The 22,365-nt window shown below is 51.2% G+C and overlaps 3 protein-coding genes across 8 annotated transcripts in view; 2 read left to right on the plus strand and 1 right to left on the minus strand.

The window, feature by feature from the left end:
* The window catches only part of SLC7A7 (solute carrier family 7 member 7), a 32,399-nt gene extending 23,515 nt beyond the window's left edge, over window positions 1-8,884 (minus strand). Inside the window, exons 1-2 of one of the 6 annotated variants that reach the window (XM_034648605.1) lie at window positions 8,724-8,884; window positions 4,018-4,557 (exon numbers count right to left, since the gene is read on the minus strand). In XM_034648605.1, the coding sequence (XP_034504496.1) occupies window positions 4,018-4,516 (499 nt within the window). In that variant the 5' untranslated portion in view covers window positions 4,517-4,557; window positions 8,724-8,884. Of the gene's footprint in view, window positions 1-4,017; window positions 4,561-5,422; window positions 5,641-5,702; window positions 5,844-8,097; window positions 8,677-8,723 lie in introns of those variants that run through there. The other 5 variants (XM_002925995.4, XM_019806703.2, XM_011233331.3 and 2 more) reach the window with 5 other exon arrangements.
* A 7,549-nt stretch (window positions 8,885-16,433) lies between these two features.
* MRPL52 (mitochondrial ribosomal protein L52) lies at window positions 16,434-20,224 on the plus strand. Its single transcript, XM_002925996.4, has 5 exons — window positions 16,434-16,572; window positions 16,680-16,737; window positions 16,835-16,902; window positions 19,216-19,280; window positions 19,668-20,224. The coding sequence occupies exons 1-5, from the start codon at window positions 16,467-16,469 to the stop codon at window positions 19,818-19,820; spliced, it is 450 nt and encodes a 149-aa protein (XP_002926042.2). The 5' UTR covers window positions 16,434-16,466; the 3' UTR covers window positions 19,821-20,224.
* A 1,803-nt stretch (window positions 20,225-22,027) lies between these two features.
* Window positions 22,028-22,365, plus strand: part of MMP14 (matrix metallopeptidase 14) — a 9,173-nt gene continuing 8,835 nt past the window's right edge. The window contains exon 1 of the mRNA XM_002925997.4: window positions 22,028-22,132. Coding sequence (XP_002926043.1) covers window positions 22,028-22,132 — 105 coding nt within the window. The remainder of the gene's footprint in view (window positions 22,133-22,365) is intronic.

A 22,365-nucleotide genomic window follows, 5' to 3' on the forward strand; every position in this document is an offset into this window, starting at 1 on the left:
CGTGGACGGGAAAATGACCAACTCTGGGTCATCAGATGCCCCCCTACTCATCACTCAACTCACCTTCCCTATTTCACATGGAGGCACCATCACTGCCCACCTGTCCAAGCTTGAACCCTTAGTATCACCTCTGAGAGCCCCCCAACACACCCCCGGCCAGAAGTCCGAGAAATGCCACTTTATAACAACTATTTCTTTATCCATCCCCTCATCTCTAGTCCAAAGGCCTTGCCCACAGCGCGGGCCTCACTATCCTTCACGTGGACTCAGGTTTCAGCTCCCTAAACCGGTCTGCCTACCTTCTGACTCTCACACTTGCCAAAAACACACCATGTGGCCACCAGAGTTCTTCTTCCAAGCAAATCTGATTTCGCTTCCCCACTTACAATCAACAGCGTCCCCCCACTTTCCAGATAAAGTCTAAACTGTTTAGGCAACGGATAAACCTGTCCTGGAACTGACCCTGGGCCACATTTCCAGTCTCTACTTTCTCACCCTCTCCCACCCCGCATTCCAGCCATACCAACTACCCTGAATTCCCTGAACATTCCATGCCTTTCTGCACCTCCACACCTTTTCACATGCAGTTCCTTCTGTGAGAAGTGTCATAGGAGACAGGTGTGGATCTTTCCAAAATTCAGTTTAGACATCATGGTCTCCGTGGGGTCTTCCTAAGCTCTCTTCCCCACAGGAAGAAAGTTGTCCTGCTCACTCCCATGGTATCTCTACCATCACACTGACTATCTTGCATGATAATTATCAGTCAACATATCTGTCTCTCTCCTTGACTAGGAGTTCTTGGACGGCAAGGGCCATACTTTTTTCTTCTTTGCTTCCCAGCACTAGGTGGAATATCTAGTACACGGTATGCCCTAAATGTTCCCTGAACGAAGGAACGTTCTGTATTGAATCCCTTCTCTTGCTAAATTGAAGATTTAGCCTCAGTCCTCACTTTGTGAGTAAATTGTTGGCATATATCTGACAGCTCTGGTACAGTGACAACAAGTGCACCAGACCCGTGTTTGAGGGCGGGCTCCGCAGCCTTATGACGCCAGGCAAGCGCAGGGATGGTTTACTTCCAGCTACTGCGCAGATAAGTGAGATTCGGTGAAAACCATAAATCCTGGCTCAAGTGAAACATATTCATGATTATTATGTTTAAAGTTACTCTCTCTCTTGGCTGCTTCTAGGCCTACCTCCTGGCTTTCTCCTGAATGGCTATGGTTAGACGGACAAGATATTACCGCATGGTGGTATATGGCCAGAATGTCCTCCTAGGTCTCCACATCTGACATGCATTGGGTGCTCGTTAGACAATAGCTGAAGGAAGAAACGCATGAATCATATGTCCCTAATTCTTACTTACAATCTTGGCTGCCCTTCTGAACCTCCTTCCAGATCTCTAGGTTCCTCAGAAGTTATTAAAGACAGAACAAAGTCCTAGAAGCAGCCGAGAGAGAGAGAGAGAGAGAGTAATTTTAAACATAATCATCACCAATACATTGCACTTGAGTCATGATTTATGGTTTTCACTGAATCTCACTTCACCCGCGTGGCAGCCTGGAAGTGAAACAGTAACCGCATCTTGCCTAGGGTCACACAGCCCAGCCTCAACTGCACGTCTGGTGCTCTTGTCACTCTGCCGGGATATGCCATAAATCCCTGCATACAACTGTGTCTTTTATTAACTGGGGAGCTCTACGGACTAATCGTAACTGTGGTTACTTTGCATGTATTCTTACAAGGGCGTCCCTGCGTGCGTAAGTGTACCTGCGTATACAAGAGTTTGAGGACACCTCTGCTCCGAAAGCAGATACAGCAGATTAAAAGGGGGTGACTGATGGAGGCAGGCATGATGCCAGAATCCAGGACCAGCTGTCAGAGGACACAGATCGAAGCCATAAAGAATGAAACCTGATGAACTGAAGTCAGGCCAGCACTCTGAAGCCACTGAGGAAGTAAACACTCATCGTCACCCCCAGTGGCCTGGGAAGCCCTCACAGTCATACAAGAATTGAGACGCGCAATGGTAACTCTGAGTCACCAGAAGAAATGTCAAGTTATGAAGGCAAGCAGATATATCACCGGTTTTAAAGAGATTGCGACAAAGATGACGAACATAATAGGATCCTAGGCCTTAAAGGGATGCAGCCATCTTGGAAATTTTACTTAGGTGGAATAATCCTTACACCACACAAGACATGTTAACTGTATACCCACATTTGAGGGCACCTGAAGCCTGACAGATCCTAAAATTCGTTTCACCAGTAAGTCAACCTACCAGATCATCTGTAAATGATGCAAGAGAAATTACAGATCCCATTTAAGACCTCCAGGGAGAACCTCCTTCTTGTAACACAAGGCAGGGCCTTCCACTCCTCCCTGATTGTTGCCAGGCAGGACAAACCCCATACACAAAGATACATGAAGATATGAGTCCAAGCCACACACATGGATGCAGAAAGCACAGGGGGGCCCCACACAGACACCCAGGTCTCTGCAAGAGTAAAAAGCAGGGAGGCTGGGGAGGAAGCTGAGGGGTAAAATAGGGCAGTGGAGAAACCTCAAGAAAAGGGGACATGAGGGTGACTGGACAGGGCTAATCCAGGGAGCACCTGCACCTGGTGTAAAATGCCTCCACCCACACCTGCTGCTGCTGGGTAGTTGCTCCTTAAAATGACAGAAGCTCTGAGCTTCTCCAGAGTTGGGGCAGGGAAAGGGTCTCCAAGGTTTCAGGCTAGGAGGGCATTTTTCCAGAACAGAGGCACCTGAGGGATGGGACTATAGAAATCAGCTTCCCGGTACCTCCAACGTGGCTTTGTTGAATGTACAGGTTTCAATGCATTATTTATGAGACAGAGCAAAAGTCAAGGGAGACTGAAATGATAGTTTTAAGAATCTGGACCACAGGGACGTCTGGATGCCTCAGTTGGTTAAGCGTCTGCCTTCGGCTCGGGTCATGATCCCAGGGTTCTGGGATGGAGCCCCGCATCGGGCTCCCCGCTCCTCAGGAAGCCTGCTTCCTCCTATACCTGTCCCCCCTGCTCGTGGTCTCAATCTCTCAATCAATCTCTCTCTCTCTCTCTCTCTCTCTCTCTCTCTCTCTCTCTCGATAAACAAAATCTCTTAAAAAAATAATAATCTAGCCCACAGAAAAACTCAAGCAAACGCAACGGAATATTCACCAGAGCATGACCTGTAGGACAGAAAAACTGGAACCAACTTAAGTGACCACTAACAGAGGACTGATTCGTTAAATAATACATCCTTAGAATTAACATGGATACCATGAAGCTTTTTTTAAAAAAGTAGATCTCTAAGTAGAAAATATCACTAGTAAATTCTGGGGAAAAAGCAAAATCTGTAGGATTGTATGTGTACTATGATCCCATTTTTTTAAAAACAGAACAAAACTACACTTAATGAGGGGCACCTGGGTGACTCAGTCAGTTAAGCATCCGACTCTTGGTCTCAGCTCAGGTCCTCATCTCAGGGTTATGAGTTCCAGTCCTGCACTGGGCTCCACACTGGGCATGGTGTCTACTAATTAATTAATTAACCAATCAATCAAAAAAAAAAACACTATACTTCTTGAAGGAACAAGAAAAAGTCAGGAAGGTCATACAAACTGCTAATGGGGCTCACCATGGGGAAATGGGGGAAAGGTAAATTGTTCTCTTTGTAGTTTTGCCTTTTTTGTCTGTTTTTACACATTGCTATCACTTGAATTTTCACAGGAAGCACACACGAATGTAAAAACAGTAAGAGGGGGCATCTGGCTGGCTCAGTCGGTAGAGCAAGCAACTCTTGATCTCAGGATTACGTAAATTCAAGCCCCATGTTCACGGTAGAGATTACTTAAATATAAAATCTTTTAAAAATAATAATAAAATAAAAACAACAAGAGTGTTTGTCAGAAGCATTCCCTTCCAGCTCCTTCTCCCTAGCTTCCTGGACTCACACCCCAGCCTCTGCCCTGGAGCTCCAGCCCACACCTCCCGCCCCGGCCCCACTTACAGATGCACGCAGCGGCCAGCAGGCGCCCAGCAGCATAAGGGGCGAAGCAGCTCGGGAAGATGGGCTGCACCATGTAGTTGGCAAAGGTGATGGCAATGATGGCCTGGCTGGTGGGCTCGATGATGAGGAGCGAGGTCCAGAGTCGGATGAAGGCAAGGAATCCCCCGAAGGCCTCGAGGATGTAGGCATAGCTGGCCCCAGATTTCTTAATGGTGGTGCCCAATTCCGCATAACAAAGGGCCCCAAAGACGGAGAAGAGGCCCCCAACAGCCCAGATGACCAGGGAGAGGCCAAAGGAGGCACTGTACATGAGCACGCCCTTGGGGGAGACAAAGATGCCCGAGCCAATCATGTTCCCCACAATCAGGCACACGCCATTAAGCAGCGAGATCTCCTTCTTCAGCTTTACCTGCTCAGACCCTGGGCTGGCTTCACCGGCCGAAGGGGGAGCGTCCCCCTCCTGCTGGGAGGCCACTTCATACATAACGCCGTCAGCCATGGCGGAGGAGAAGATGGCCGTCACCAGCTTCTTGGCATTGCCTTCTAAGGAAGAAAGACCAAGATCAGGTGGTTGGCAATTACATAGAATGCTCGCCCGCAGTGGTCAATACGGACAATGTCCCGCCGCCCCCCACCCACCCCCCAGCCCAGAGAGCTCTCTCTGGCCTCCCAGCTCCCATCAACCTCTGCTTCTTCCAAGTGGCTCATTAAAATACCCCCAACTGGAATTTTTAAGGGGAAGCCCTCATTCCCTAGAGAGAAAGCAGCTGTTTCTCCTCACTAGGATGGTGCTGCCTACCACAGTTACAGAAGAGAAAACTAAATCCTGGTTCTATCTGAGCCTGCTGTGATACAAGGCAAGCTGGCAGTTCCCGGGTATAACCATCACGATTTGAGTCTGCATTTTTCAGCCTCACCCCAAAACAGTCTGTCTTCCCTCTAATTTCAGTCTCACCTGTTACCTGTGCTGAGCTGCAACGTGAGGAACCGATCTTGCAAGCTACCTATCTGGGGGTTCTCCTCAAAAACTCCTCCACCCCCCACCCACCCTCCACCGCCACCCCACCTCCCACCCCCGCCAAGGACATCAGCTCTGGCAAACCTAAAGGCTTCAGGGACCTCTTGCTGGAAACCTACAACCCTCCCCCTGCTCAGGGAGCCGCTCGTAACCACCCTTAGGTTAAGTACCCTTCGGTTAAGTCGGCAGCCCTAGCAAATAGAGCCCAAGCAGCCCCACCCCACCCTGGAAGAAAGAAGACAGATTATTCTCCTCTTTTCCTTCCCAGACCTCTTTCCCAGCCCCTAATATCCCAGGCCTCTTGCTGTCAACTTCCTCACATCAGCATAGCGCCATCACCCAAGAAAGTCTGAATCACAGAAGGGTGATCCGAAGGGACAGCCCAACCTCGAGGTGACTGGAGGCAGCTGATGACGGCTCCCCACCCAGGAGCTGCCGCTGGAGAGTCGGCACCCAAAGACGCAAAGGCTAGGAAGCCGCTAAAGTGTCCGCAGGTGCCGGCCCGCAGAGCAGCAGACAGCGGGAGGACGAGAGGCGAGGCTGGCCCCGCAAGGGGAGCGGTACGAGCGCCCGAGGCACGGGGGACAGGAAGCGATTGGCCGGTGCAGAGCAGCACAGGGGGTGGGCAAGGTGAGCGGGGCTGAGGGGCGGGGGGAAGCACACTCACTCCCTGGCCCCAGGCTCCAGCAGGTTCCCGCTGTAGCAGGCACAGAGACGCAGCCTCTGGGAACTGTGGCCTGACCACTCCTCCTTTTCAGTCAGCAGTAACAGGAAAGGCCAGGCTACTGCTTATGGATTTAAATCAAATCGAGAAGTCAAGATGGGTGGAGGGGGTGAGGGAGGGGGAGGGGAGTGTTAAGCAACTGTCTGGGTCCAAGGTTCACTGGCCCTTCACATCTGCAAAAGGGGCAGCTCGGAGCTCTTGGCTCAGCACTTTCCGTGATAAGAAGGCACTCTCTCAGGAATCTCCTTTGTCAGCGCTCAGCTGGAACTGAGAGCCCAGAAGAAATGACGGTAGCTGGGTGCATTTTCTGCAGCCCCAGGGAAGCTGGCCCTGAGGCAATTAGCTGAGGCCGGGGCAGGCGGCTGAGGAGGAGAGCGCAGCCCTCTGTCCTCCAGGCCCCACCCTAGCCCCACTGCCCTCTCGCCCCAACAAGCAAGGCAGGGAGGTGGCAAGGGTGCCACAAAGGCTCGGTGCTGTGCTGAGATTAGAGGAAGTATGAGTGCAGTCCCCAAGCCTCGTGGCCTCGTGACGGGAGTCCTAAGAGAGGAACTCTGCACACTTCCCCTCAGAGCAAAGAATGGCTGCCCCCAAATTTGAGCCAGGACCCCATGGCTGAGCCTCAAGCTACTTCCAAGGAAACAAGGTCAAGAAAGGAGATTCAAACCCCTGGCTGCATCGTGCCCTTCCATCCTCAAAAGAAACCATAAATTCCTATAAACACCTTCCCACATATAAGTTTAATCCAATTTCCTAAAAATATGGAGAAATTAGATTTCATTGAGCTATCCTGGACAGACAGGCCCAGAACAGAGAAAGTTAAACATTTTTTGGAAATCACATATTCTATCTTCATAGTCTATTTCAATCTGGTATTCTGGGTCTCTTTTACCACCGGAAATACATCCTATCTGTTCTGAAATCTGTCGGTGTCTCCCACACTCGTTCAAACCCTCTTTGGTTATTCTACAACCAGAGAATAAAGATCTAAAAATCCCCAGGGGGTGGGGGCTTATCTCTACCCTGTGTCTTTGCATTCAAGCCCCTTAATTGAACATCCTGGTGTCAGCCTTCCCAGAGATCACGCTTCCCCCAAGCCATCCTCACAAATATCTGGAAATCCCTCCAGAGGGTCCTGTCCTTGTCTTCCAGCTGCCCCCTCCTGGCTCTGATAATGATAGCTGTCATTTATGGAGCACTTACCCAGTGCCAGACATATGCTAAGCACCCAAATGCCTTATCTGATCCAATCCCGCCTGCAGCCCCTTACGGCAGGCACTAAGTCACGTGCCAGGGTGCCAAACTAGCCAGGGAGGCGGGGAGGCTCGCCAGCAGAGTCCGGGCTCTGAACGGCACTGCGCATCTCCCCCACCTCTCGCCCGCTCCGACCTGCTCCGACCTGCTCCGACCTGCCCCTTCGCTAGGCCTTCCCTCGGACAGGAAAACGCTTCAGATGACTCCCTCGTGAAACACCTGGGGGAGGGTGTGATTAGATTAAACAGAAAGCCTCTGCCATCCTTTAACCTGTAGGCTAGGCTAAAGGCTCCAGCAAAGCCGGTCCATCTCCTTCCCAGCTGCTCCTCCCCTTTCTCATCCCCTTGCAGGGGTGAGAGGCGACCGCAAGTCCTCTTGGCGGCGACGCTATTGCTAGGGTGGCCACCGCTCAGCAAACAAGAACACACGGAAACACATCATCCCGCCTGCCATTTTAAGACCACGTTTACCGGCACCAAGGGGTGGGCGTATGTCCTAATGGAACAGAAAGGAAACGAATGAAGGAGGGACGAAGGAAGGGGAAACCGTGAGGGAGAATGGGGAAGAAGTGTGCAGGGTTTAGTCCCCCGCTGGGGAAAAGCGAAGTCCTCTTCAGGGAATCTTGCGACGGAAACTCACGGTGGGGGCCGGGGGCGGTGAAACCCACACGCCAGCGGACAGCGCACCCTGGCGGCCACACCAGGAAGTGCTGCCGGTGGATCCCTAGCCTACCCCTCAGCCCGCGCAAACTGGACAGGGGAGGCTGCCCTTCAGAGAAAAGATGCCCCCTCCTTCCTCAACCACTGCTCAGCACCAGCGGCTGCGGGCAGGAAGGCACCGTCTTTGGCAGCTCACATTCCTCCCGGAGCCTCTGGCTCTCAGGCAAGGCTTCCACCATTCAGGCAGCCTGGGACCAGCAGGACCTCTCCCAGAGGGCTTTCCCACCCCAAGCTTTACAGAAGAACCTTGTAGAGTCTGGAACCCCAGGAGATGGCAGCGTTCCTGATACACAGCGCCCCGCCTTCTTCCTGCCTGAGGAGCATTCAACTCTGAGGACCTAGTGGAGGTTACAGGACAACACACTCACCTTACAGTCTATGGGTGAAGTTTCAGATTCAGGGGTTCAGGGAAGGCAGGCACAGGGCCCCCAGCATGCCATGCCCAGCGCAACAGCCAGAGAAGCCCCTGGCCCCAAACCCACCCATGAATGGCAACACCAAAATATACTTCCTCCAGGAACCAGCCCGCAGTTCAGGGTCTCGGCTGCTCGGTCTAGCTCAGGAGCTAAATGTGAGAAGACACTTTCTCCCCCAGAGACCCCATGTCCTGCCTTCCTAGCTCCAACTGGTCTGTGCTGCCTCCCCTAACAACAGAAACAGAAAACACAGACACTGTGGGGCAGCTGGATGCCCCCATCACCCCAAGCTGGAAGCTCTCAGCAACTCCCTCCCCAGCTCTCCATTTGTTTTTCTATACTCCCTGTGGCTACGATAGTCCCTTTTTAAAAAAAAAGTGAAACAAGAAATTGTTTACTCCTGTGGCCAGGGCTCCCATTAGCATAGGGCTGAAGGCTCTGGGCAGAGGACTCTGCCTAGGGAGGGCCGGGGTCAGGACCGGGAGACAAGAGGTTCCTGGGTCTCCGGTCGAAGGCTCACTCCATCCTCCTCCTACACTTCCCCTCTCGCCCATAGTCCCTCCTCTCCCACCTCTTACCTGTCCCTTGACCTTTGGGCAGGTGCGAGGAGGAGGGGCTACCAGCTCGCTGGGGGGCGGGGGAGGGGAAGGTGCTAGGAAGGGAAGCCGGCTAAGGCTCGAGCTGCAGCAGCTGTTGACTCCGAGGAGCAGAAAAGGCAGAGGGTGACGGGGACCGAAATGGAAAACAGGAAAACACATGTGTGACTCTGGCCGGCAGCGGGGAGGGGCCAGGGGATGGGCTGGAGCTGGGACTGCCTGGTCAGACCCAGAGGACCTCGTCGCCTGCCCGCTCCTAAGCACCTTCTCTACCCAGTCTCAGCTCCTCCTGTTCCCCACCTCGGTCCCTGATCTTCCTTGTTGCCCTACATTTACTGAGCACTTAAGCTATCCCAGCGACTGACAGTGCTCTCCTGTTCGCCTGCTCCCCTCATTCAGTCTCCTACTCAGCTCGCACTCGCATACCATCCTTGGTCCTGCGGAGGGCATAGGATCTGTCGTTAGGGCTCTGGAACTCAGCCCCTATGTCAGGCAACACATGCCAAGAAGGGCCACTTGTGCGGGTACAGTCAGATGCCCCAACAAAAAGCCCACTCACAGCTCAGGTCCCCAGTTGGTTCAGGGGATATACGTGCCACCGGGTAAGAGCCAGCTCTGGCACCCTGGGCAAGCTAATGAGTTGGCACCCCTTCACACCAGGATCCTTTAAATGTCTATTGAATGTCAACTTAGCAGAGGTGGAGGAATACCGGTTTTCTTGGAATCAAAACGGGAAGCCTCATTCTTCCTATTCAAAATGAGAGCTTATTCTATGAATTCATTACGTGCAGCTTTCTGCAGTAGTTTCCCGGTGGGCATATTAAACCATTTAAACTGCAGACAAGAGCGTAAATCTTTCCTGGGGAACGGCACTTCACAGTGCAAGGTGCATTTTCAGATTCCAGCTCTGACTCCTGCCTCCCTACAACTACCGGCTGGCCAGTCTCAGGGCTATACCCTGCAACTTATACCTGTACCTGCGTGTTGCAAAATTATCCGAGAGACAGACAGTCCAGGTAAGCAGTTGTCAAGGGTTCCGTCTGTGGATGGGAGCCAGCTTACAGTTCACCAAGGGACACAGACAGAAATCGGAGTTCACTGGCACCGAATGTCTGAATTACTCCAAAGATCGCTTCGCGTCTTTTTACACCCAGGCCACTGCCCAGCTGGCCTGCCCCTTCATTCCCCTCTGGGGTCAGGCTCAAGGTGTATGAGGAAGTCCTAGGGAGACAGCCCTAAGGCGGCCCCCTTGGCATTGGCGCTCAAGCCACCCTGGCCACCTCCTTGCTGTTGTCACACAGCAGTCACGCTCCCCGCTCGTAGCTTTCGCAATCACAGTTGCCTCTGCCTGCAACATGCTTCCCGGTGACATTGTTCATCCCTCCACTCACGCCATCTGGGTCTGTGCTTAGACACCACACTACCAGAGGCCTCGCGTGAGGAGTCTCCGAGGCAGCAACTTCCCTCTTCATCCATTCACCGTCCTGGACTTTCCTGCAAGGGCACCGCCACCCAGACTGCATTTGCAGCTTGTTGTCACCTCCCTCACTAGAACATAGGCACCACCACAGCCGCCACTATTCACCCTGCGTCCCCAGGGCAAAGCACATGTACACAGTCAAGAATCATTGCGGGATCATCGAACTTTACATCAGAAACCGGGGATGTACTGTATGGTGACTAACATGATATAATAAAAACTAAAAAAAAAAAAAAAAGAAAGAAAGAAAGAAAAGAAAAAAATAACTGGATAAAACTAAAAAAAAAAAAAAAAAGAATCATTGCGGGAAGAATAAATGAATGCACGAACGATCCCATGCCTCCTCGGCTGATTTCCCAGCAACTGGGGCTCTGGGAACGTCCTTGAACTTGCCCTCTGGCCCACGTATGCTACTGCTGGTCTGCCCCTAAACTAAGCCAGGATTATCTGCAAGTATTTATTCTTTTTGATAGTAATGGGTTGAAGGGAGAGGGAGGGTCTAATCTTCAGTTTGACTGCGAGGCCTAGAATGGTTTGAAATGAACGTTTCGTTTCAGTAACGGGAAAACAAAAAGCCCCTCATCCCACGCGCTCTCCGGGACCTCGGCTGTCCCACACTCCCGCTCAGGTGACCGGTCTGGGTGCGGCGAGAGCAAGGTGTGACCGACGGCCGCCCGGGGGCGAAAGGGCGGACGAGGCAGAGGGAGGCGAGAGCTCAGGTTCACGAGCTTGCAGGAGAGATCAAGAGCGGAGCCGCGAACCCTTAAGCTTGACCTCTTCCCGGACGCCCTCCCGCAGCTGTCCCCTTCCCGGTGACCCTGGCCCCACGCTCCTCCGCCCCCGCCCAGCGGCTGCCAGACCTCACCTTTGCCCCTTTCTCCCACGCTCCCCTCCTCCCCGCCCCGCCTCGCCGGCCCCAGCCCGGCCCTAAACATCGCCCCCGCCGGTCCCTTTATTACCCTCTTACCCTTGACCCCCGGTTATTCCGAGTCTGCAGCTCTGAGACCTCGCCTTCCCAAATCCCGACCCAGACACCGCCCGCCCTCATTGCCCCTCTTAAGAGCTCGATCGCCCCCGAAGTCCAGGTCTGGCTGCGGAGGCCAAACCCGGGCCTGCCTTGGGGGATCAGGAGCCCACCCAACCCGGCGTCCCCTCCCTTCCTTCCTTCCACCTGTCGGAGCAGCCCCCGCCCCTCCCTGGGCTCCAGGAAGCCCTGGGGGTGGGGTGTAGACGAAGGGCGCCAGGGTCGAGAACCTAGGGGCCCCGCAACCCGCTCCCCTGCCCTCTCCTCACTCAGGCACAGCTGCGCTGCCTGAAAGTGACAGCCGATACCCTTAGACGCGTCCTGCGCCCCAGGAACGCTCAGCTTCCTCTTCCCTCCCTCCCAATCCTGCTCGCGCTGATGGCCCGACGGGGGTCCGGGCGAGAGCCCCAAACCCTAGCAACCCCGCCTCCGGTCCCTAGACGCCAGCTGAAACTCGGTAGGGACTCTGGACGGCAAAGCCCCGTGGGGGAGGGGGAGGGGAGCGGCGCCCGCCCGGAGCCAGGGGAGGGGTCTCTTGCAAGGGCGTCTCAACTCCCCGCCCCCTCGGGGAGCTGTTGCATCAGCTCCGAGATCTCCAGTTAAAGAAAGTGGTCTCCACAAGGCCGGGAAGGTGTCGGGCAGTAGAGCCACCGCCAGGAGGCAGCACTTAACCAAAAATCCTGTCTTAGGGTCCCAGGGAGGTTGGAGTCCCCAAAGCATCTTTCATCTGAAGAGTCTTAGTGACAGCATGGGCCCAACAAAAGAGGGAGTTGCTGGGCTGATTTAAGAAAAAGAATCTGGAAACACTCTTTTCACCATGTTTTAAGGCTAAAAGATGACTTGCAAATACTATGATTATTTTTTACACCTTTTGGACAAATTTTGGCATTTAAAGCCAGCACTGTCACTCTGCAGAAATTCACAAAGAGCCACCTGCCTTCAAGACCAGCCTCGTGGAAAGGCACCAGCGGAGAGACTTCCCAGCTGCCAGGCAAGAAAAAAGAGTGTAGCCCGAGGTCATAATTTACGCATCTCAAAGCTGGGTGATTTAACACAAAATTTAGCCCGAACTGATTTAGCAGCCATGGGAAAAGAAAAGGAATATGTTACAAGGAATTATGTGATAAGGAAATAATGTGCAAAGCAATGTATTGTGTGAGGGCTTGCCTTTAGCTCCCACATTTCTTGCATGGGGTGACTGATTTAATTGTTGAGCTGGCCTGAGGAAGGAGATAATGAAGGAACATAAAGTAAGACACTTCCCGAGTAATTTGCTCTCCTTCCGCTTTCAGTTTGGTCAGAAGCATGCAAAACGGAGAACACGTTACAAAATGAGGTGGATTTGGTCGCCCAGAGTCAGCTTCACAGACATTTTCTCCAATGTCATTATTATTCATCTCAACAATTTAAAAAGCACCTAATTTCCCAGGGGCACCTGGCTGGCTTAGTCGGTGACTCTTGAACTCGAACTCAGGGTCCTGAGACTGAGTCCCACGTTGGGCATAGAGATTATTTCATTTAAATTTTTTTTAATTTTTTAGTAAAAATAAAGAATAAAACGTTCCTAATTTCTCAGAGCAATGCACTTGTACAAAAGTTACTGTGTACAGACCATACAGGAGGATAGTGAATAAACATATTGGACAAAACATGAGTCGACAACAAAGTATTAAAACCAAATACAGGCTGTGATGCCCTTGAGAGGCAAAGGAGTTAAGAGAGGAAAGCCATGGGGGCGCCTGGGTGGCTCAGTGGTTAAGAGTCTGCCTTCGGCTCAGGGCATGATCCCAGAGTCCTGGGATCGCGCCCCACATAAGGCTCCCCCCTCCCCCCCCCATCCCTGGCTGGGAGCCTGCTTCTTCCTCTCCCACTCCCCCTGCTTGTGTTCCCTCTCTCACTGTCTGTCTTTCTCTCTGTCAAATAAATAAATAAAATCTTAAAAAAAAAAAAAGAGAGAGAGAGAGAGGAAAGACATGAAGCTCAGCTTCCTGATGCTTCTCATTGCTCTTAACGCCAGCCTTTGCCAGATGAAGTCAAGAGTCTGCAAGACATCTAGTTTGGGATGACGAAGCCGCTTTCCTGTGGCTTGAGTCTAGTGAAGTCATTAAGGAGTGCTGTCCACTTGCCAGACCCCCTCCCCTGCCACAGTGTTCCATGAGGTTGCTGAGAATGCTGCTGATGTGAGCTGTCAGCACTAATGTTCTTTCTCTCTCGCTCTCAAAATCCTAACCCATATTTCCTGCTATTTACAACCCACGGACTGTCCACATCACACCAACCACGTCAAAGGCTGAACTTGTCTTCCTTCCAAAGACCTTTCCCCTCCCAGATTTCTCAGTTTTCTCAATTAAATTTCCCATCCTGCCCCCAAAGTCTTCCAGCTCGGGCTCCTTCACTCCCACAGCTATTAAGGTATTGCATGTGTTCATTTCTGCCTGTGGAATTTATGTTGTTCACATGATTTGTTCACCTTAATGCGTGTGCCCATTTTTATGATTTTGCAAACCGATGGCATCCCCCTAGTGTGTGAGCTACTGGAAGGTAATACTATTGCTTCGATTCCTTTATACAGTGTTGGTGGTAGTGCCAGCTTGTCATATTTCCTGTCAATCTTGAATGTTGACATTAAGGTTATTTTTCCAGCCCTTGCCTTCTATCGGACTTGCCAACTGTAAACTACGTAATGGGATTCCAAGTGCTGTCTACCTCAGCTGTCTGTCTGAGGACCAGCCAAAGGTATATGAAGCCAGCCAGGCCTAGGAAAGTGGCATTCAATCATTATTGCAACTGTAAAACAATAAATCCAGAGCCACGTTTTGATTCAATTTCCTGATCTCTGACAACTACAAGCAATCTCTACGATGATTGCTTCCTGGACTGTCTTATCTACTGTAGACGTTTTTTATGAAAATCATGCGAAATCATTTATATAGAAGTGTTTCCACAAGTGAAAATGAAGTGTAAGATGGTGACAGTTCTTTATTGTCTGATTGCCCTTGCTTAGTTTTGGGGGATCCATCTGTTGGCTTATAGCCAAGGTTCTTTTGTTCCCATCCCTTCTTCTGGTTCAGCCCTCGCCTATACCATTCTTATTGTTATTGAAACAGCTGCTTTTACTTCTTAAACCAGGATCCACCCTTCCCCTCTTTCAAAGCCCAGCTCAGAGCCACCTCCTGTGGAAAAACTTCCCAGTCCTGCAGAAGGAAATGATCAACTTCCAGATAGGCCATGGCACCCCTCCCTCAGTATCCCCCAGCCCCCATGTTCAGTGTCTAACCTAGCACAGAGCTTCACCATTTATAAAGCATTTGCACTTATATTATCATTTCTTAATGTTTTCAGAAATGTGATATATTAAGGAAATTAAGAATAAAGAAGAAATTAAGCATAAATGAATTCCCCAAGACAAATAATGATTTTAAAAAGAGGGAAGGAGTCACAGAGCTGGGTTTACTATGTATTAATACAGTGTAGTCCCACCTTATCCACCGAGGATACTTTCCAAGAACCCCAGTGGATGTCTGAAACCGTGGATAGTACCAAATCCTCTATAGATATACCAATGATAAAGTTTAATTTCTAAATTAGGCACAGTAAGAGATTAACAATAATAAAAAATTATAACAATATACTGTAATAAAAGTTATGTGAATGTGGTCTTTCTCAAAATATCTTATTGTACTGGGGTGCCTGGGTGGTGCAGTGGGTTAAGCATCTTCTCTTGGTTTCAGCTCAGGTCCTGATCTCAGGGCTGTAAGACTGAGACCAGTGTCGGTCTCCGTGCTGAGCACAGAGTCTGCTTGGGATTCTCTCTCCTTCCTCTGCCCCTCACGCTTGTGCTTTCTCTCTCTCTCAAATAAATAAATAAATCTTTAAAAATACATCTTATTATACTGTATTCCTCTTTCTTTTGTAGACGATGAGATGAAGAGAGGTGCATGACATAGGCACTGTAACTTACCGTTAGGCTACTATTGGCCTCCTTACAATTTGTCAGAAGGATTATCTGCTTCCACAGGGCAATTGAATTTGGAAAACTAAAACTGTGGAAAGCCAAACCATAGTTAAGGGGGGACTTCTTTACCTGCCTCACAGGTTGCTGCAAGGATTATACTACATAATATGTGGTGTTAGCCCTTACAAAGATGAAATCAGGTCTTAGCTACAAGACCTCTTCGTCAAGAAAGCCTTCTTTAAGGCCCTTCTTCAGATCAAGTTTCCATTACAGCTACAAAGGAGTGCCTCCCTTCCCAACACTCATCCTGAAAGAGGACTTCTGCTGCCCCCATTTTGGCCTCAAACTTTGTAGTTGGGTTCTTTCCTGCTCAGCTCTTGGCACAGATGGAAGACCCTGAGGGCAAAGCCACCCTTGAAGGGAAGGAAACTACCCCCTCAAGCAGAAAGGACTGTCCTGAGCCAGCAAGATCCCACTTGTGATTGACTCCAGGACAAGGATGGATTTGACCTTCACTGCCCACCTGCACCTACTCACCCACCTTTGCCCCTCATCTTCCTCATAAAAGCCGGAAGTATTTTTGGCACTTTGGAGACGAGTCTTTGAGACACTAGTGCCCTGTCTTCCCAGTGATGGCCTCAATGAAATGAATTCCTTTCTTATTTCACCACCGTTTTTCTGCCTTTGGATTTTCAGTGGCAAGTGGCTGAAGCTCGTCTGTTTGGGACCTGCGCAGCCAGGTGCTCCTGCACCCCTGGGCACCCTCTACAATCTCAGCCGCATTACAGTAATGTGTGTGATTACTGTCGTCTTCTCTCTCTAGACCCAGAGCTCTTACCAAAATAGTAATGATGTCTGTTTTGCTCTGCATAGAATCCCGTGCACTTAATACAATGCTTGTCACATATAAGCTCTTCAATTTTGTTGAATAATTAAGGCCTGAAACCCAAATTTTCTTATTCATTCTAGATTTGACCCTTAGGCTGGGAAAAACGTTTCAGTGATGCGGAAGAAGGCAGAATGAGGTAAATACTCCTCTAAGATAAAGGAATAAATTCCAAAGGACCAGACACCCCGGCGCAGAGGTCACTGGTACGGTTCAAAATGGTTCAGTCCAGGACACGACTTCCACTGAGAATGTAACCATTACGGACGATTCACATGCAGACCAACCGCTCTCCCTCAAAAACATCAGTCTCAGCTCTGTCCTCTCTTCCGTACAATGCCCCAAGATGGCGGGGCCCGTGGTTGAATCTCAGATTCAAGATGGCGGCTTCCGACTTCCCCTGCAGCGTCGCGCGTGGCCACAGAGGTCACGCCCACTTCCGGCTCCGCGACCTCACTATGGCTGCTTTAGGTACTCTGCTTTTGGGTAAGTGGGTGTGGAGTCGGTGGGCTCGGGAGCCCGCGGGGGCAAGTCTAGGACTTCTGAGTTGACTGCATGGCCTCTGCCCCAATTCTGCCCTGTTTTCCCTGCAGGTGTCCGGAGGCTGCACAGCAGCGTGGCGGCTCGGGCGGGCAGCCAGTGGCGACTCCAGTGAGTGCCGGTCTAATGCCGGTCTAGGGGGTACTGGGGGGTACTGGGAAGCCAGAAGCGGGGCCGAATCCTCACCGGACTGTTTTTCTCCACCCAGGCAGGGCCTGGCTGCCAACCCCTCCGGCTACGGGCCCCTTACGGAGCTCCCAGACTGGTCTTACGCGGGTGAGCGCTGACCTGACAGTTAACTGAGTTTCGCCTAGAGGGAACGCCCCTGGACGGAGGGCGGGTGGGGGGAGTGGCGGGGGGAGAGAAGGGAAGTCAAGGTGGGGATGTGTCTGAGCGGACAACGTATTGAACTTTATATTTGGAGTTGGGGGGGGAAAGCCCAATTGTTTATTTTGTAAATTAAACTACGCCTATGGAAAATAAAGCTAGACAGGATCTTGTGGGGATGAGCAGAATATAATTCTAATTTGGGGGGCCCCGGGGGAGAGAGTGACAAGATTTTTACGTTTTTCATGGGGGGACGGTTTTTAAAGTTAGAAAGACCCACCGTTCCATGTGGTGAGTATATTGTTGAAAATTTGGTACCAAATGCAGAGAGACCTCTGAAAGGCTGCCAAAATGAACATCTCAGAAAGAGGGGTTAGAAGGGTGAGGACTGAGGATGGAGGGCTCCTTTCAGAAAAGTTTCTTCTCTTAGGGGGGAAAAAAAGAGGGCGGGGGAGGAAAAGGAAAGAAAGAAAATATAGGTATTATCCCTAGAAGGGAGGGATCTTAGAAAAGTTTAAGCCACTCCCCCCTCCCAATATGGAACTCGTTTACAGGTGGGAGAATTGAGGCCTTAGAGTTCCTGTGATCTCAAAGCTAGGTAATAGCAAAGCAAGGACTAGAACTGGGTAGGGGCAAGGCCCCCTTCAACAGCACAGAGACCTGGGTATTGATACCCTATTGGATTCTATTGGACTGTGATCCTGAGAAGGATGGTAAAGATTTTTTCCACTTATTACTTACTGCAGGAAACCCAGCATCTCCTAAAAGTAGTATGGAAGATTGGAAAGACTCCGGAATTCTTAATTCAGGCTTCTCTACTTGCTGACTTTGTGTTCTTGGACATATTACTTCTTTGTATCTCTCAGTTTCTACAAAACTTCTGGGCAGAGTTTTCACTGTTTCTTACTTTGTAAAAAGTAAATGTCCTTTTTCTTTATCTTCGTTATAAGCAACTTCAGGTCAGATACTGCATTTTTCACCAAGTCAGCAGAATTTCTGGAATTTGTATGATGTACTTGTGTGCCTATACTGTACTATAGTGAAACCTAGGACATAGTCTGTGAAAGCCTAGCTGGGAAAACGCATGGACATTTTAGAAATTAAATAATAGGGGCGCCTGGGTGGCTCAGTTGGTTAAGCGTCTGCCTTTGGCTCAGCTCATGATCTCAGGGTCCTGGGATGGAGCCCCCACATTGGGCTCTCTGCTCAGTGGGGAGTCTGCTTCTCCCTCTGCCCCTCCCTCCACTCATGCTGTCTCACCCACATGCACTCCTTCTCACATAAAATCTTTAAGAAGAATAATAATAACACTTCAGTGCTCTCCCTCTTTCCAAAAGAATTTGAGATGGCCAAATAAGGCAAAGAAAAAAAAAAAAACCCAATAGTACAATAAATGTCCCAAGGCAAATAGATGAATATTAATCATTGGTAGGCACTTTTTAAAAAAGATTTTATTTACTTATTTGAGAGAGAGAGCCAGAGAGACCACAAGCAGGGGGAGGGGCAGGGAAAAGCAAACTTCTCCTGAGCAGGGAGGCTGATGCAGTGAACTCCAACCAGGGACTCCAGGATCATGACCTGAGCTGAAGGCAGACGCTTAACCCACTGAGCCACCCAGGCGCCCCAATAGGCACTTCTTTCAGGAGAAAGCTAACAGAGTTGAAAGAGGGTCTCTGGGCAGATAGGGCTTTAGGGTAGCTTAAGGACAAGAACTGAGCTGAAAGGAAAGGAAAAGAGAGCATTTCATTGAAGAGTGAAATGGAATTTAGCAAAGACTCACGATGAGTACAGTGATCAGATTGCCTGAGTGGAGGGTTTCTGGGTGCCTCAGTCGGTTAAGCACCAGACTCTTGATTTTGGCTTAGGTCATGATCTCACAGTCAAGATCTCGAGATTGAGCCCCAGACTGAACCCCAGGCTGGGCTCTGCACTCAGGGGGGAGTCTGCTTGAGATCTCTCCCTCTCTCTCTCTCAAATAAATAAAAACTTGGGGGAAAAAAAAGATAAAACAAGAGATTCAGCACTGCAAAGGACCATTCCAGGATAACAAGGGGTACGTGAAATAGAGTGGGAGTTTGCCTCAGAGCTTATTCCTGGCATACTTACCCCTGACACTGAGGGATGGGTTTTTGGAAAATGAAGCCACCAGGGGTGTGAAATGGGAGAGAGGAACTAGAGACTGGTCCTTTCCTATCCCAGTGCCTTCACAGGGTACTGCCAGCCATCTCTAATATGTGTCTTTTTCTTCACTTCCATCTACAGATGGCCGCCCCGCACCTCCAATGAAAGGCCAGCTTCGAAGAAAAGCCCAAAGGGAGAAGTTTGCAGTAAGTGGCGAGGGCCCCAGTCAGGGCAACCTGTATGTACTTGGAGGGAAACATTTACATTTTAATTTGGCTTGAGCTGTGCTAACACCTGAGCGCACATGAACCCCCTACACCAACGTTTAAACAGCTAGAGGTTTTTAAGGTACTGTGCGAAGGGAGGAAGAGAGTGGGGCATTCCCAGGGCGGGAACCAGTGGTAACCATTCTGCCACACATTTTGCCTCCTCCTGCTTCCCATCCCGGGACCCGGTCCCCTTCCCCCCCCCCGCCCCGGTCAGCAGTGTCATTTTCCAGCTGAAACCTCTGGCTTTGATCTGTGAGTGAAAGGATATATGGTGCAGAGCTCAAGCCCCAGATGTTATCCCCCCTGTTTTCCTGTCTGTTTCAGAGACGAGTTGTACTGCTGTCACAGGAAATGGATGCTGGATTACAGGCATGGCAGCTTAGGCAGCAGGAGAAGTTGCAGGAAGAAGAAAGGAAGCAGAAAAATGCTCTTAAACCCAAAGGGGCTCTACTGCAGAACCCACGACCAAGTCAATAAAAAGCAGTTCCTGTCTCCCTTGCCGAGCCTCTCTCTCTCTGGCTTTCCTCCCTGTCACCTACATGCCTCATCCCGGCCAGAAGAGAGTCTCCACGTCCCCATCTGTCTTCAGAGCACAAGAGCTTGGACACTAGGAAGAACTGCCTGTAAGATCACTGCCTGGAAGAGTTGGCTCAATGCCCTCATCCCTGGCTCCGTTCCAGTTCCGTGGAGTCTGGCTCTGGGATACTTACCCTCTTTGCAGGCCATAGGACTGGCCCAGCTATGAACAGTAGCTGCTCTGCGAACATGAAAAAGGGGCAGCAGCTCCCCTGGTCTTAGCCAGGCACTCAGGCCTTTAACGGCCATACACACCTCAGGCCGCCTGCAGTTACTCATTTAATAAATGTTTTGATGAAAAAGGCCTTCCGGCTGAGGTCCATTTCTTGGCAAGCAACTGGTGTCAGTTTTCCTAAACTTCGGATACATGGCCCAAGAGGATACCCCCACTGGGAAAGCTGACATGGGAAGAACCAGACTTGGGTGTTGCATGTCTGCTGAAGAGTCGGGGCCTGAGGTTTCTGTGGTTCTGGCCGAATTCCAGAGGCTGGTCAGAGACAGCCTGTACCTCTCGACCCCAATTTGTGTAGGGGAGCCCTGGAGGTGCCCGGCCCCTAATCGGTCACTGTGGCATCCGTGTCTAATATCCGTCATATATCTCCCACAAACCAATAAGCTGCCCAGGACCCAGAGAAACTTTTCCTATTATTGATCATGAATTCTGGGAGAAAAGGGCCTTTACTCCCATTACAACACAGAGCACTGGGCTTTCTTTCCATTATCCTGCTACAAACTTGTGATAGTTCCTGGATCTCTAGTATTGCTGGAGCTTCCTACCTGACCTAAATTCTGTCCAGCCTCCTTTATCCCTTGCCTTGCTTGCTTTCCCTGCCTTCTTCCCCCCACTACCTCCTTCCTCTCTCGCTGACCAATGCAATTCTGGGATCTTAGATTTCGCTGATGGTCGAGTTTTCTGTCTCCCACACTTTTCCTGCTTCTGTTGGGCTGCTTTTCCAGACCTAGCTCTCAGCCTCTTATCTGTCTCTCTTCCCCACTGTCAGCCTCAGCTCTCCCTCCCCCTTCGCCAGTCCTCCCCCTTCCCCCACATACCTCCACCTTTTGTTCTCTGTTTAGTCAGTCCCTGCAGATTTCACTCCTCAAGAGATTGCCCTTTTCCACTGCAGCGGGGAAACTAAACCCCAAAGTCCGAACTCCCAATCTCTCTTGTCTAACAGTTTCCCTGAACTTGATTTGCCTTTCACCACGTTCCACGGCCTTGCACCTCCTTCCTCCCCAGCCAGTTTAAGGAGCAGCCAGATTGCAAATGATAATTAAGGGAGTGCATGTCTTTTCCGCAAGGACGGGACCAGTGTGGTCACGGAGTCGGTTGGTGGGTAGTTGGGTTTTGTTACTGTTGCGTGTTTTGGGCAGGAGAGGGATGAAGGTGGTTGTGAAGAACAAGGGGCAAAAGTTTCAATTTGGTTGAGCCACAGGTCCCAGCAGACAATCTCCAACCCAGGTGTGGTGAACGTGGAAGACCCCCACCGGCAGCCTCCCAGACTCTGAACTTGTCTGCCCCAGCCACTGAGCCTCCCAGTACTTCCCACTCGAGGTGAGACAAACGCTGAATACCAGAGGAATCAAGCCACCTAAAATATGCTTAAGGGGAGAAAGTCTCCCACATCCCGTCCCCTGGCCCCCACTCCCGACCCTGTCCTTAGCTGTGGCCTCAACCCCTGCAGATGGCAGCCTCCACCACAGAAAGGCAACTTAGGGTTCGTGTGTGTGTGGTGTGTTGTTTTTTTTTTAACCCGGCTCTTGGCTGTAATTGGATTCAGCCTGAAACAACCACGTCCGCACCGGGAAAGGAGGGCATTGGGGCGGGGGCGGAGAAGCTGTGGGAGAAGGGAGGGACCAGAGGAGTGAGAGAGGGCTCGCGATGCAGTTCGCAGACTAAGCAGAAGAAAGATCAAAAAACGGGAAAGAGGGGACGAGCAAACAGGCGCTTTCAAGAACAATCCCCTCATCTCCAAGCGGACAGCGCTCTGGGAATCCAGATTCAGTGCCCTCCGAAGACAAAGGCGCCCCAAGGGAGTGGCGGCGCGACCCCAGGGCTTGGGCCCCCGCCGCGGAGCCCGCACGGCTGGCTGCCGGGACGGTCGCGGACCATGTCTCCTGCCCCACGGCCCACCGGCGGTCCGCTGCTCCCCCTGCTCACGCTCGCCACCGCGCTCGCCTCCCTCAGCTCGGCCCAAAGCAGCTTCAGCCCCGAAGTAAGTAAGCTCCCCCGGCCCTGCCGGGAGTCGCGCCCGCCGGGGAGGCGAGCCGGGGGTCTCCAAGGGGACAGCCCCCTCTTTGGAGAGCAGGGCGCTCGGGGTCTCGGCCGCTCCGGCCCGCAGCAACCCCCTCCCTCTCCTTTCCCTCCTCATCTCCAAACTTCCAAGTCGATCCGCCTCCCCCAGCCAGTCCCCCCCCACCCGCCGCCGCCGACTTTCTTTCCCGGTCC

Source organism: Ailuropoda melanoleuca, chromosome 20 (assembly GCF_002007445.2).
Source record: "Ailuropoda melanoleuca isolate Jingjing chromosome 20, ASM200744v2, whole genome shotgun sequence".
NCBI lineage: Eukaryota > Metazoa > Chordata > Mammalia > Carnivora > Ursidae > Ailuropoda > Ailuropoda melanoleuca.

What these genes read in the sequence shown, in the direction of transcription:
- MRPL52 (XM_002925996.4), top strand. Translation starts at nt 16,467, where the DNA reads ATGGCGGCTTCCGACTTCCCCTGCAGCGTCGCGCGTGGCCACAGAGGT. An exon ending in TTTAGGTACTCTGCTTTTGG is followed by an intron (nt 16,573 to 16,679) that starts GTAAGTGGGTGT and finishes TTTTCCCTGCAG; the next exon opens with GTGTCCGGAGGCTGCACAGC. An exon ending in CCCAGACTGGTCTTACGCGG is followed by an intron (nt 16,903 to 19,215) that starts GTGAGCGCTGAC and finishes TTCCATCTACAG; the next exon opens with ATGGCCGCCCCGCACCTCCA.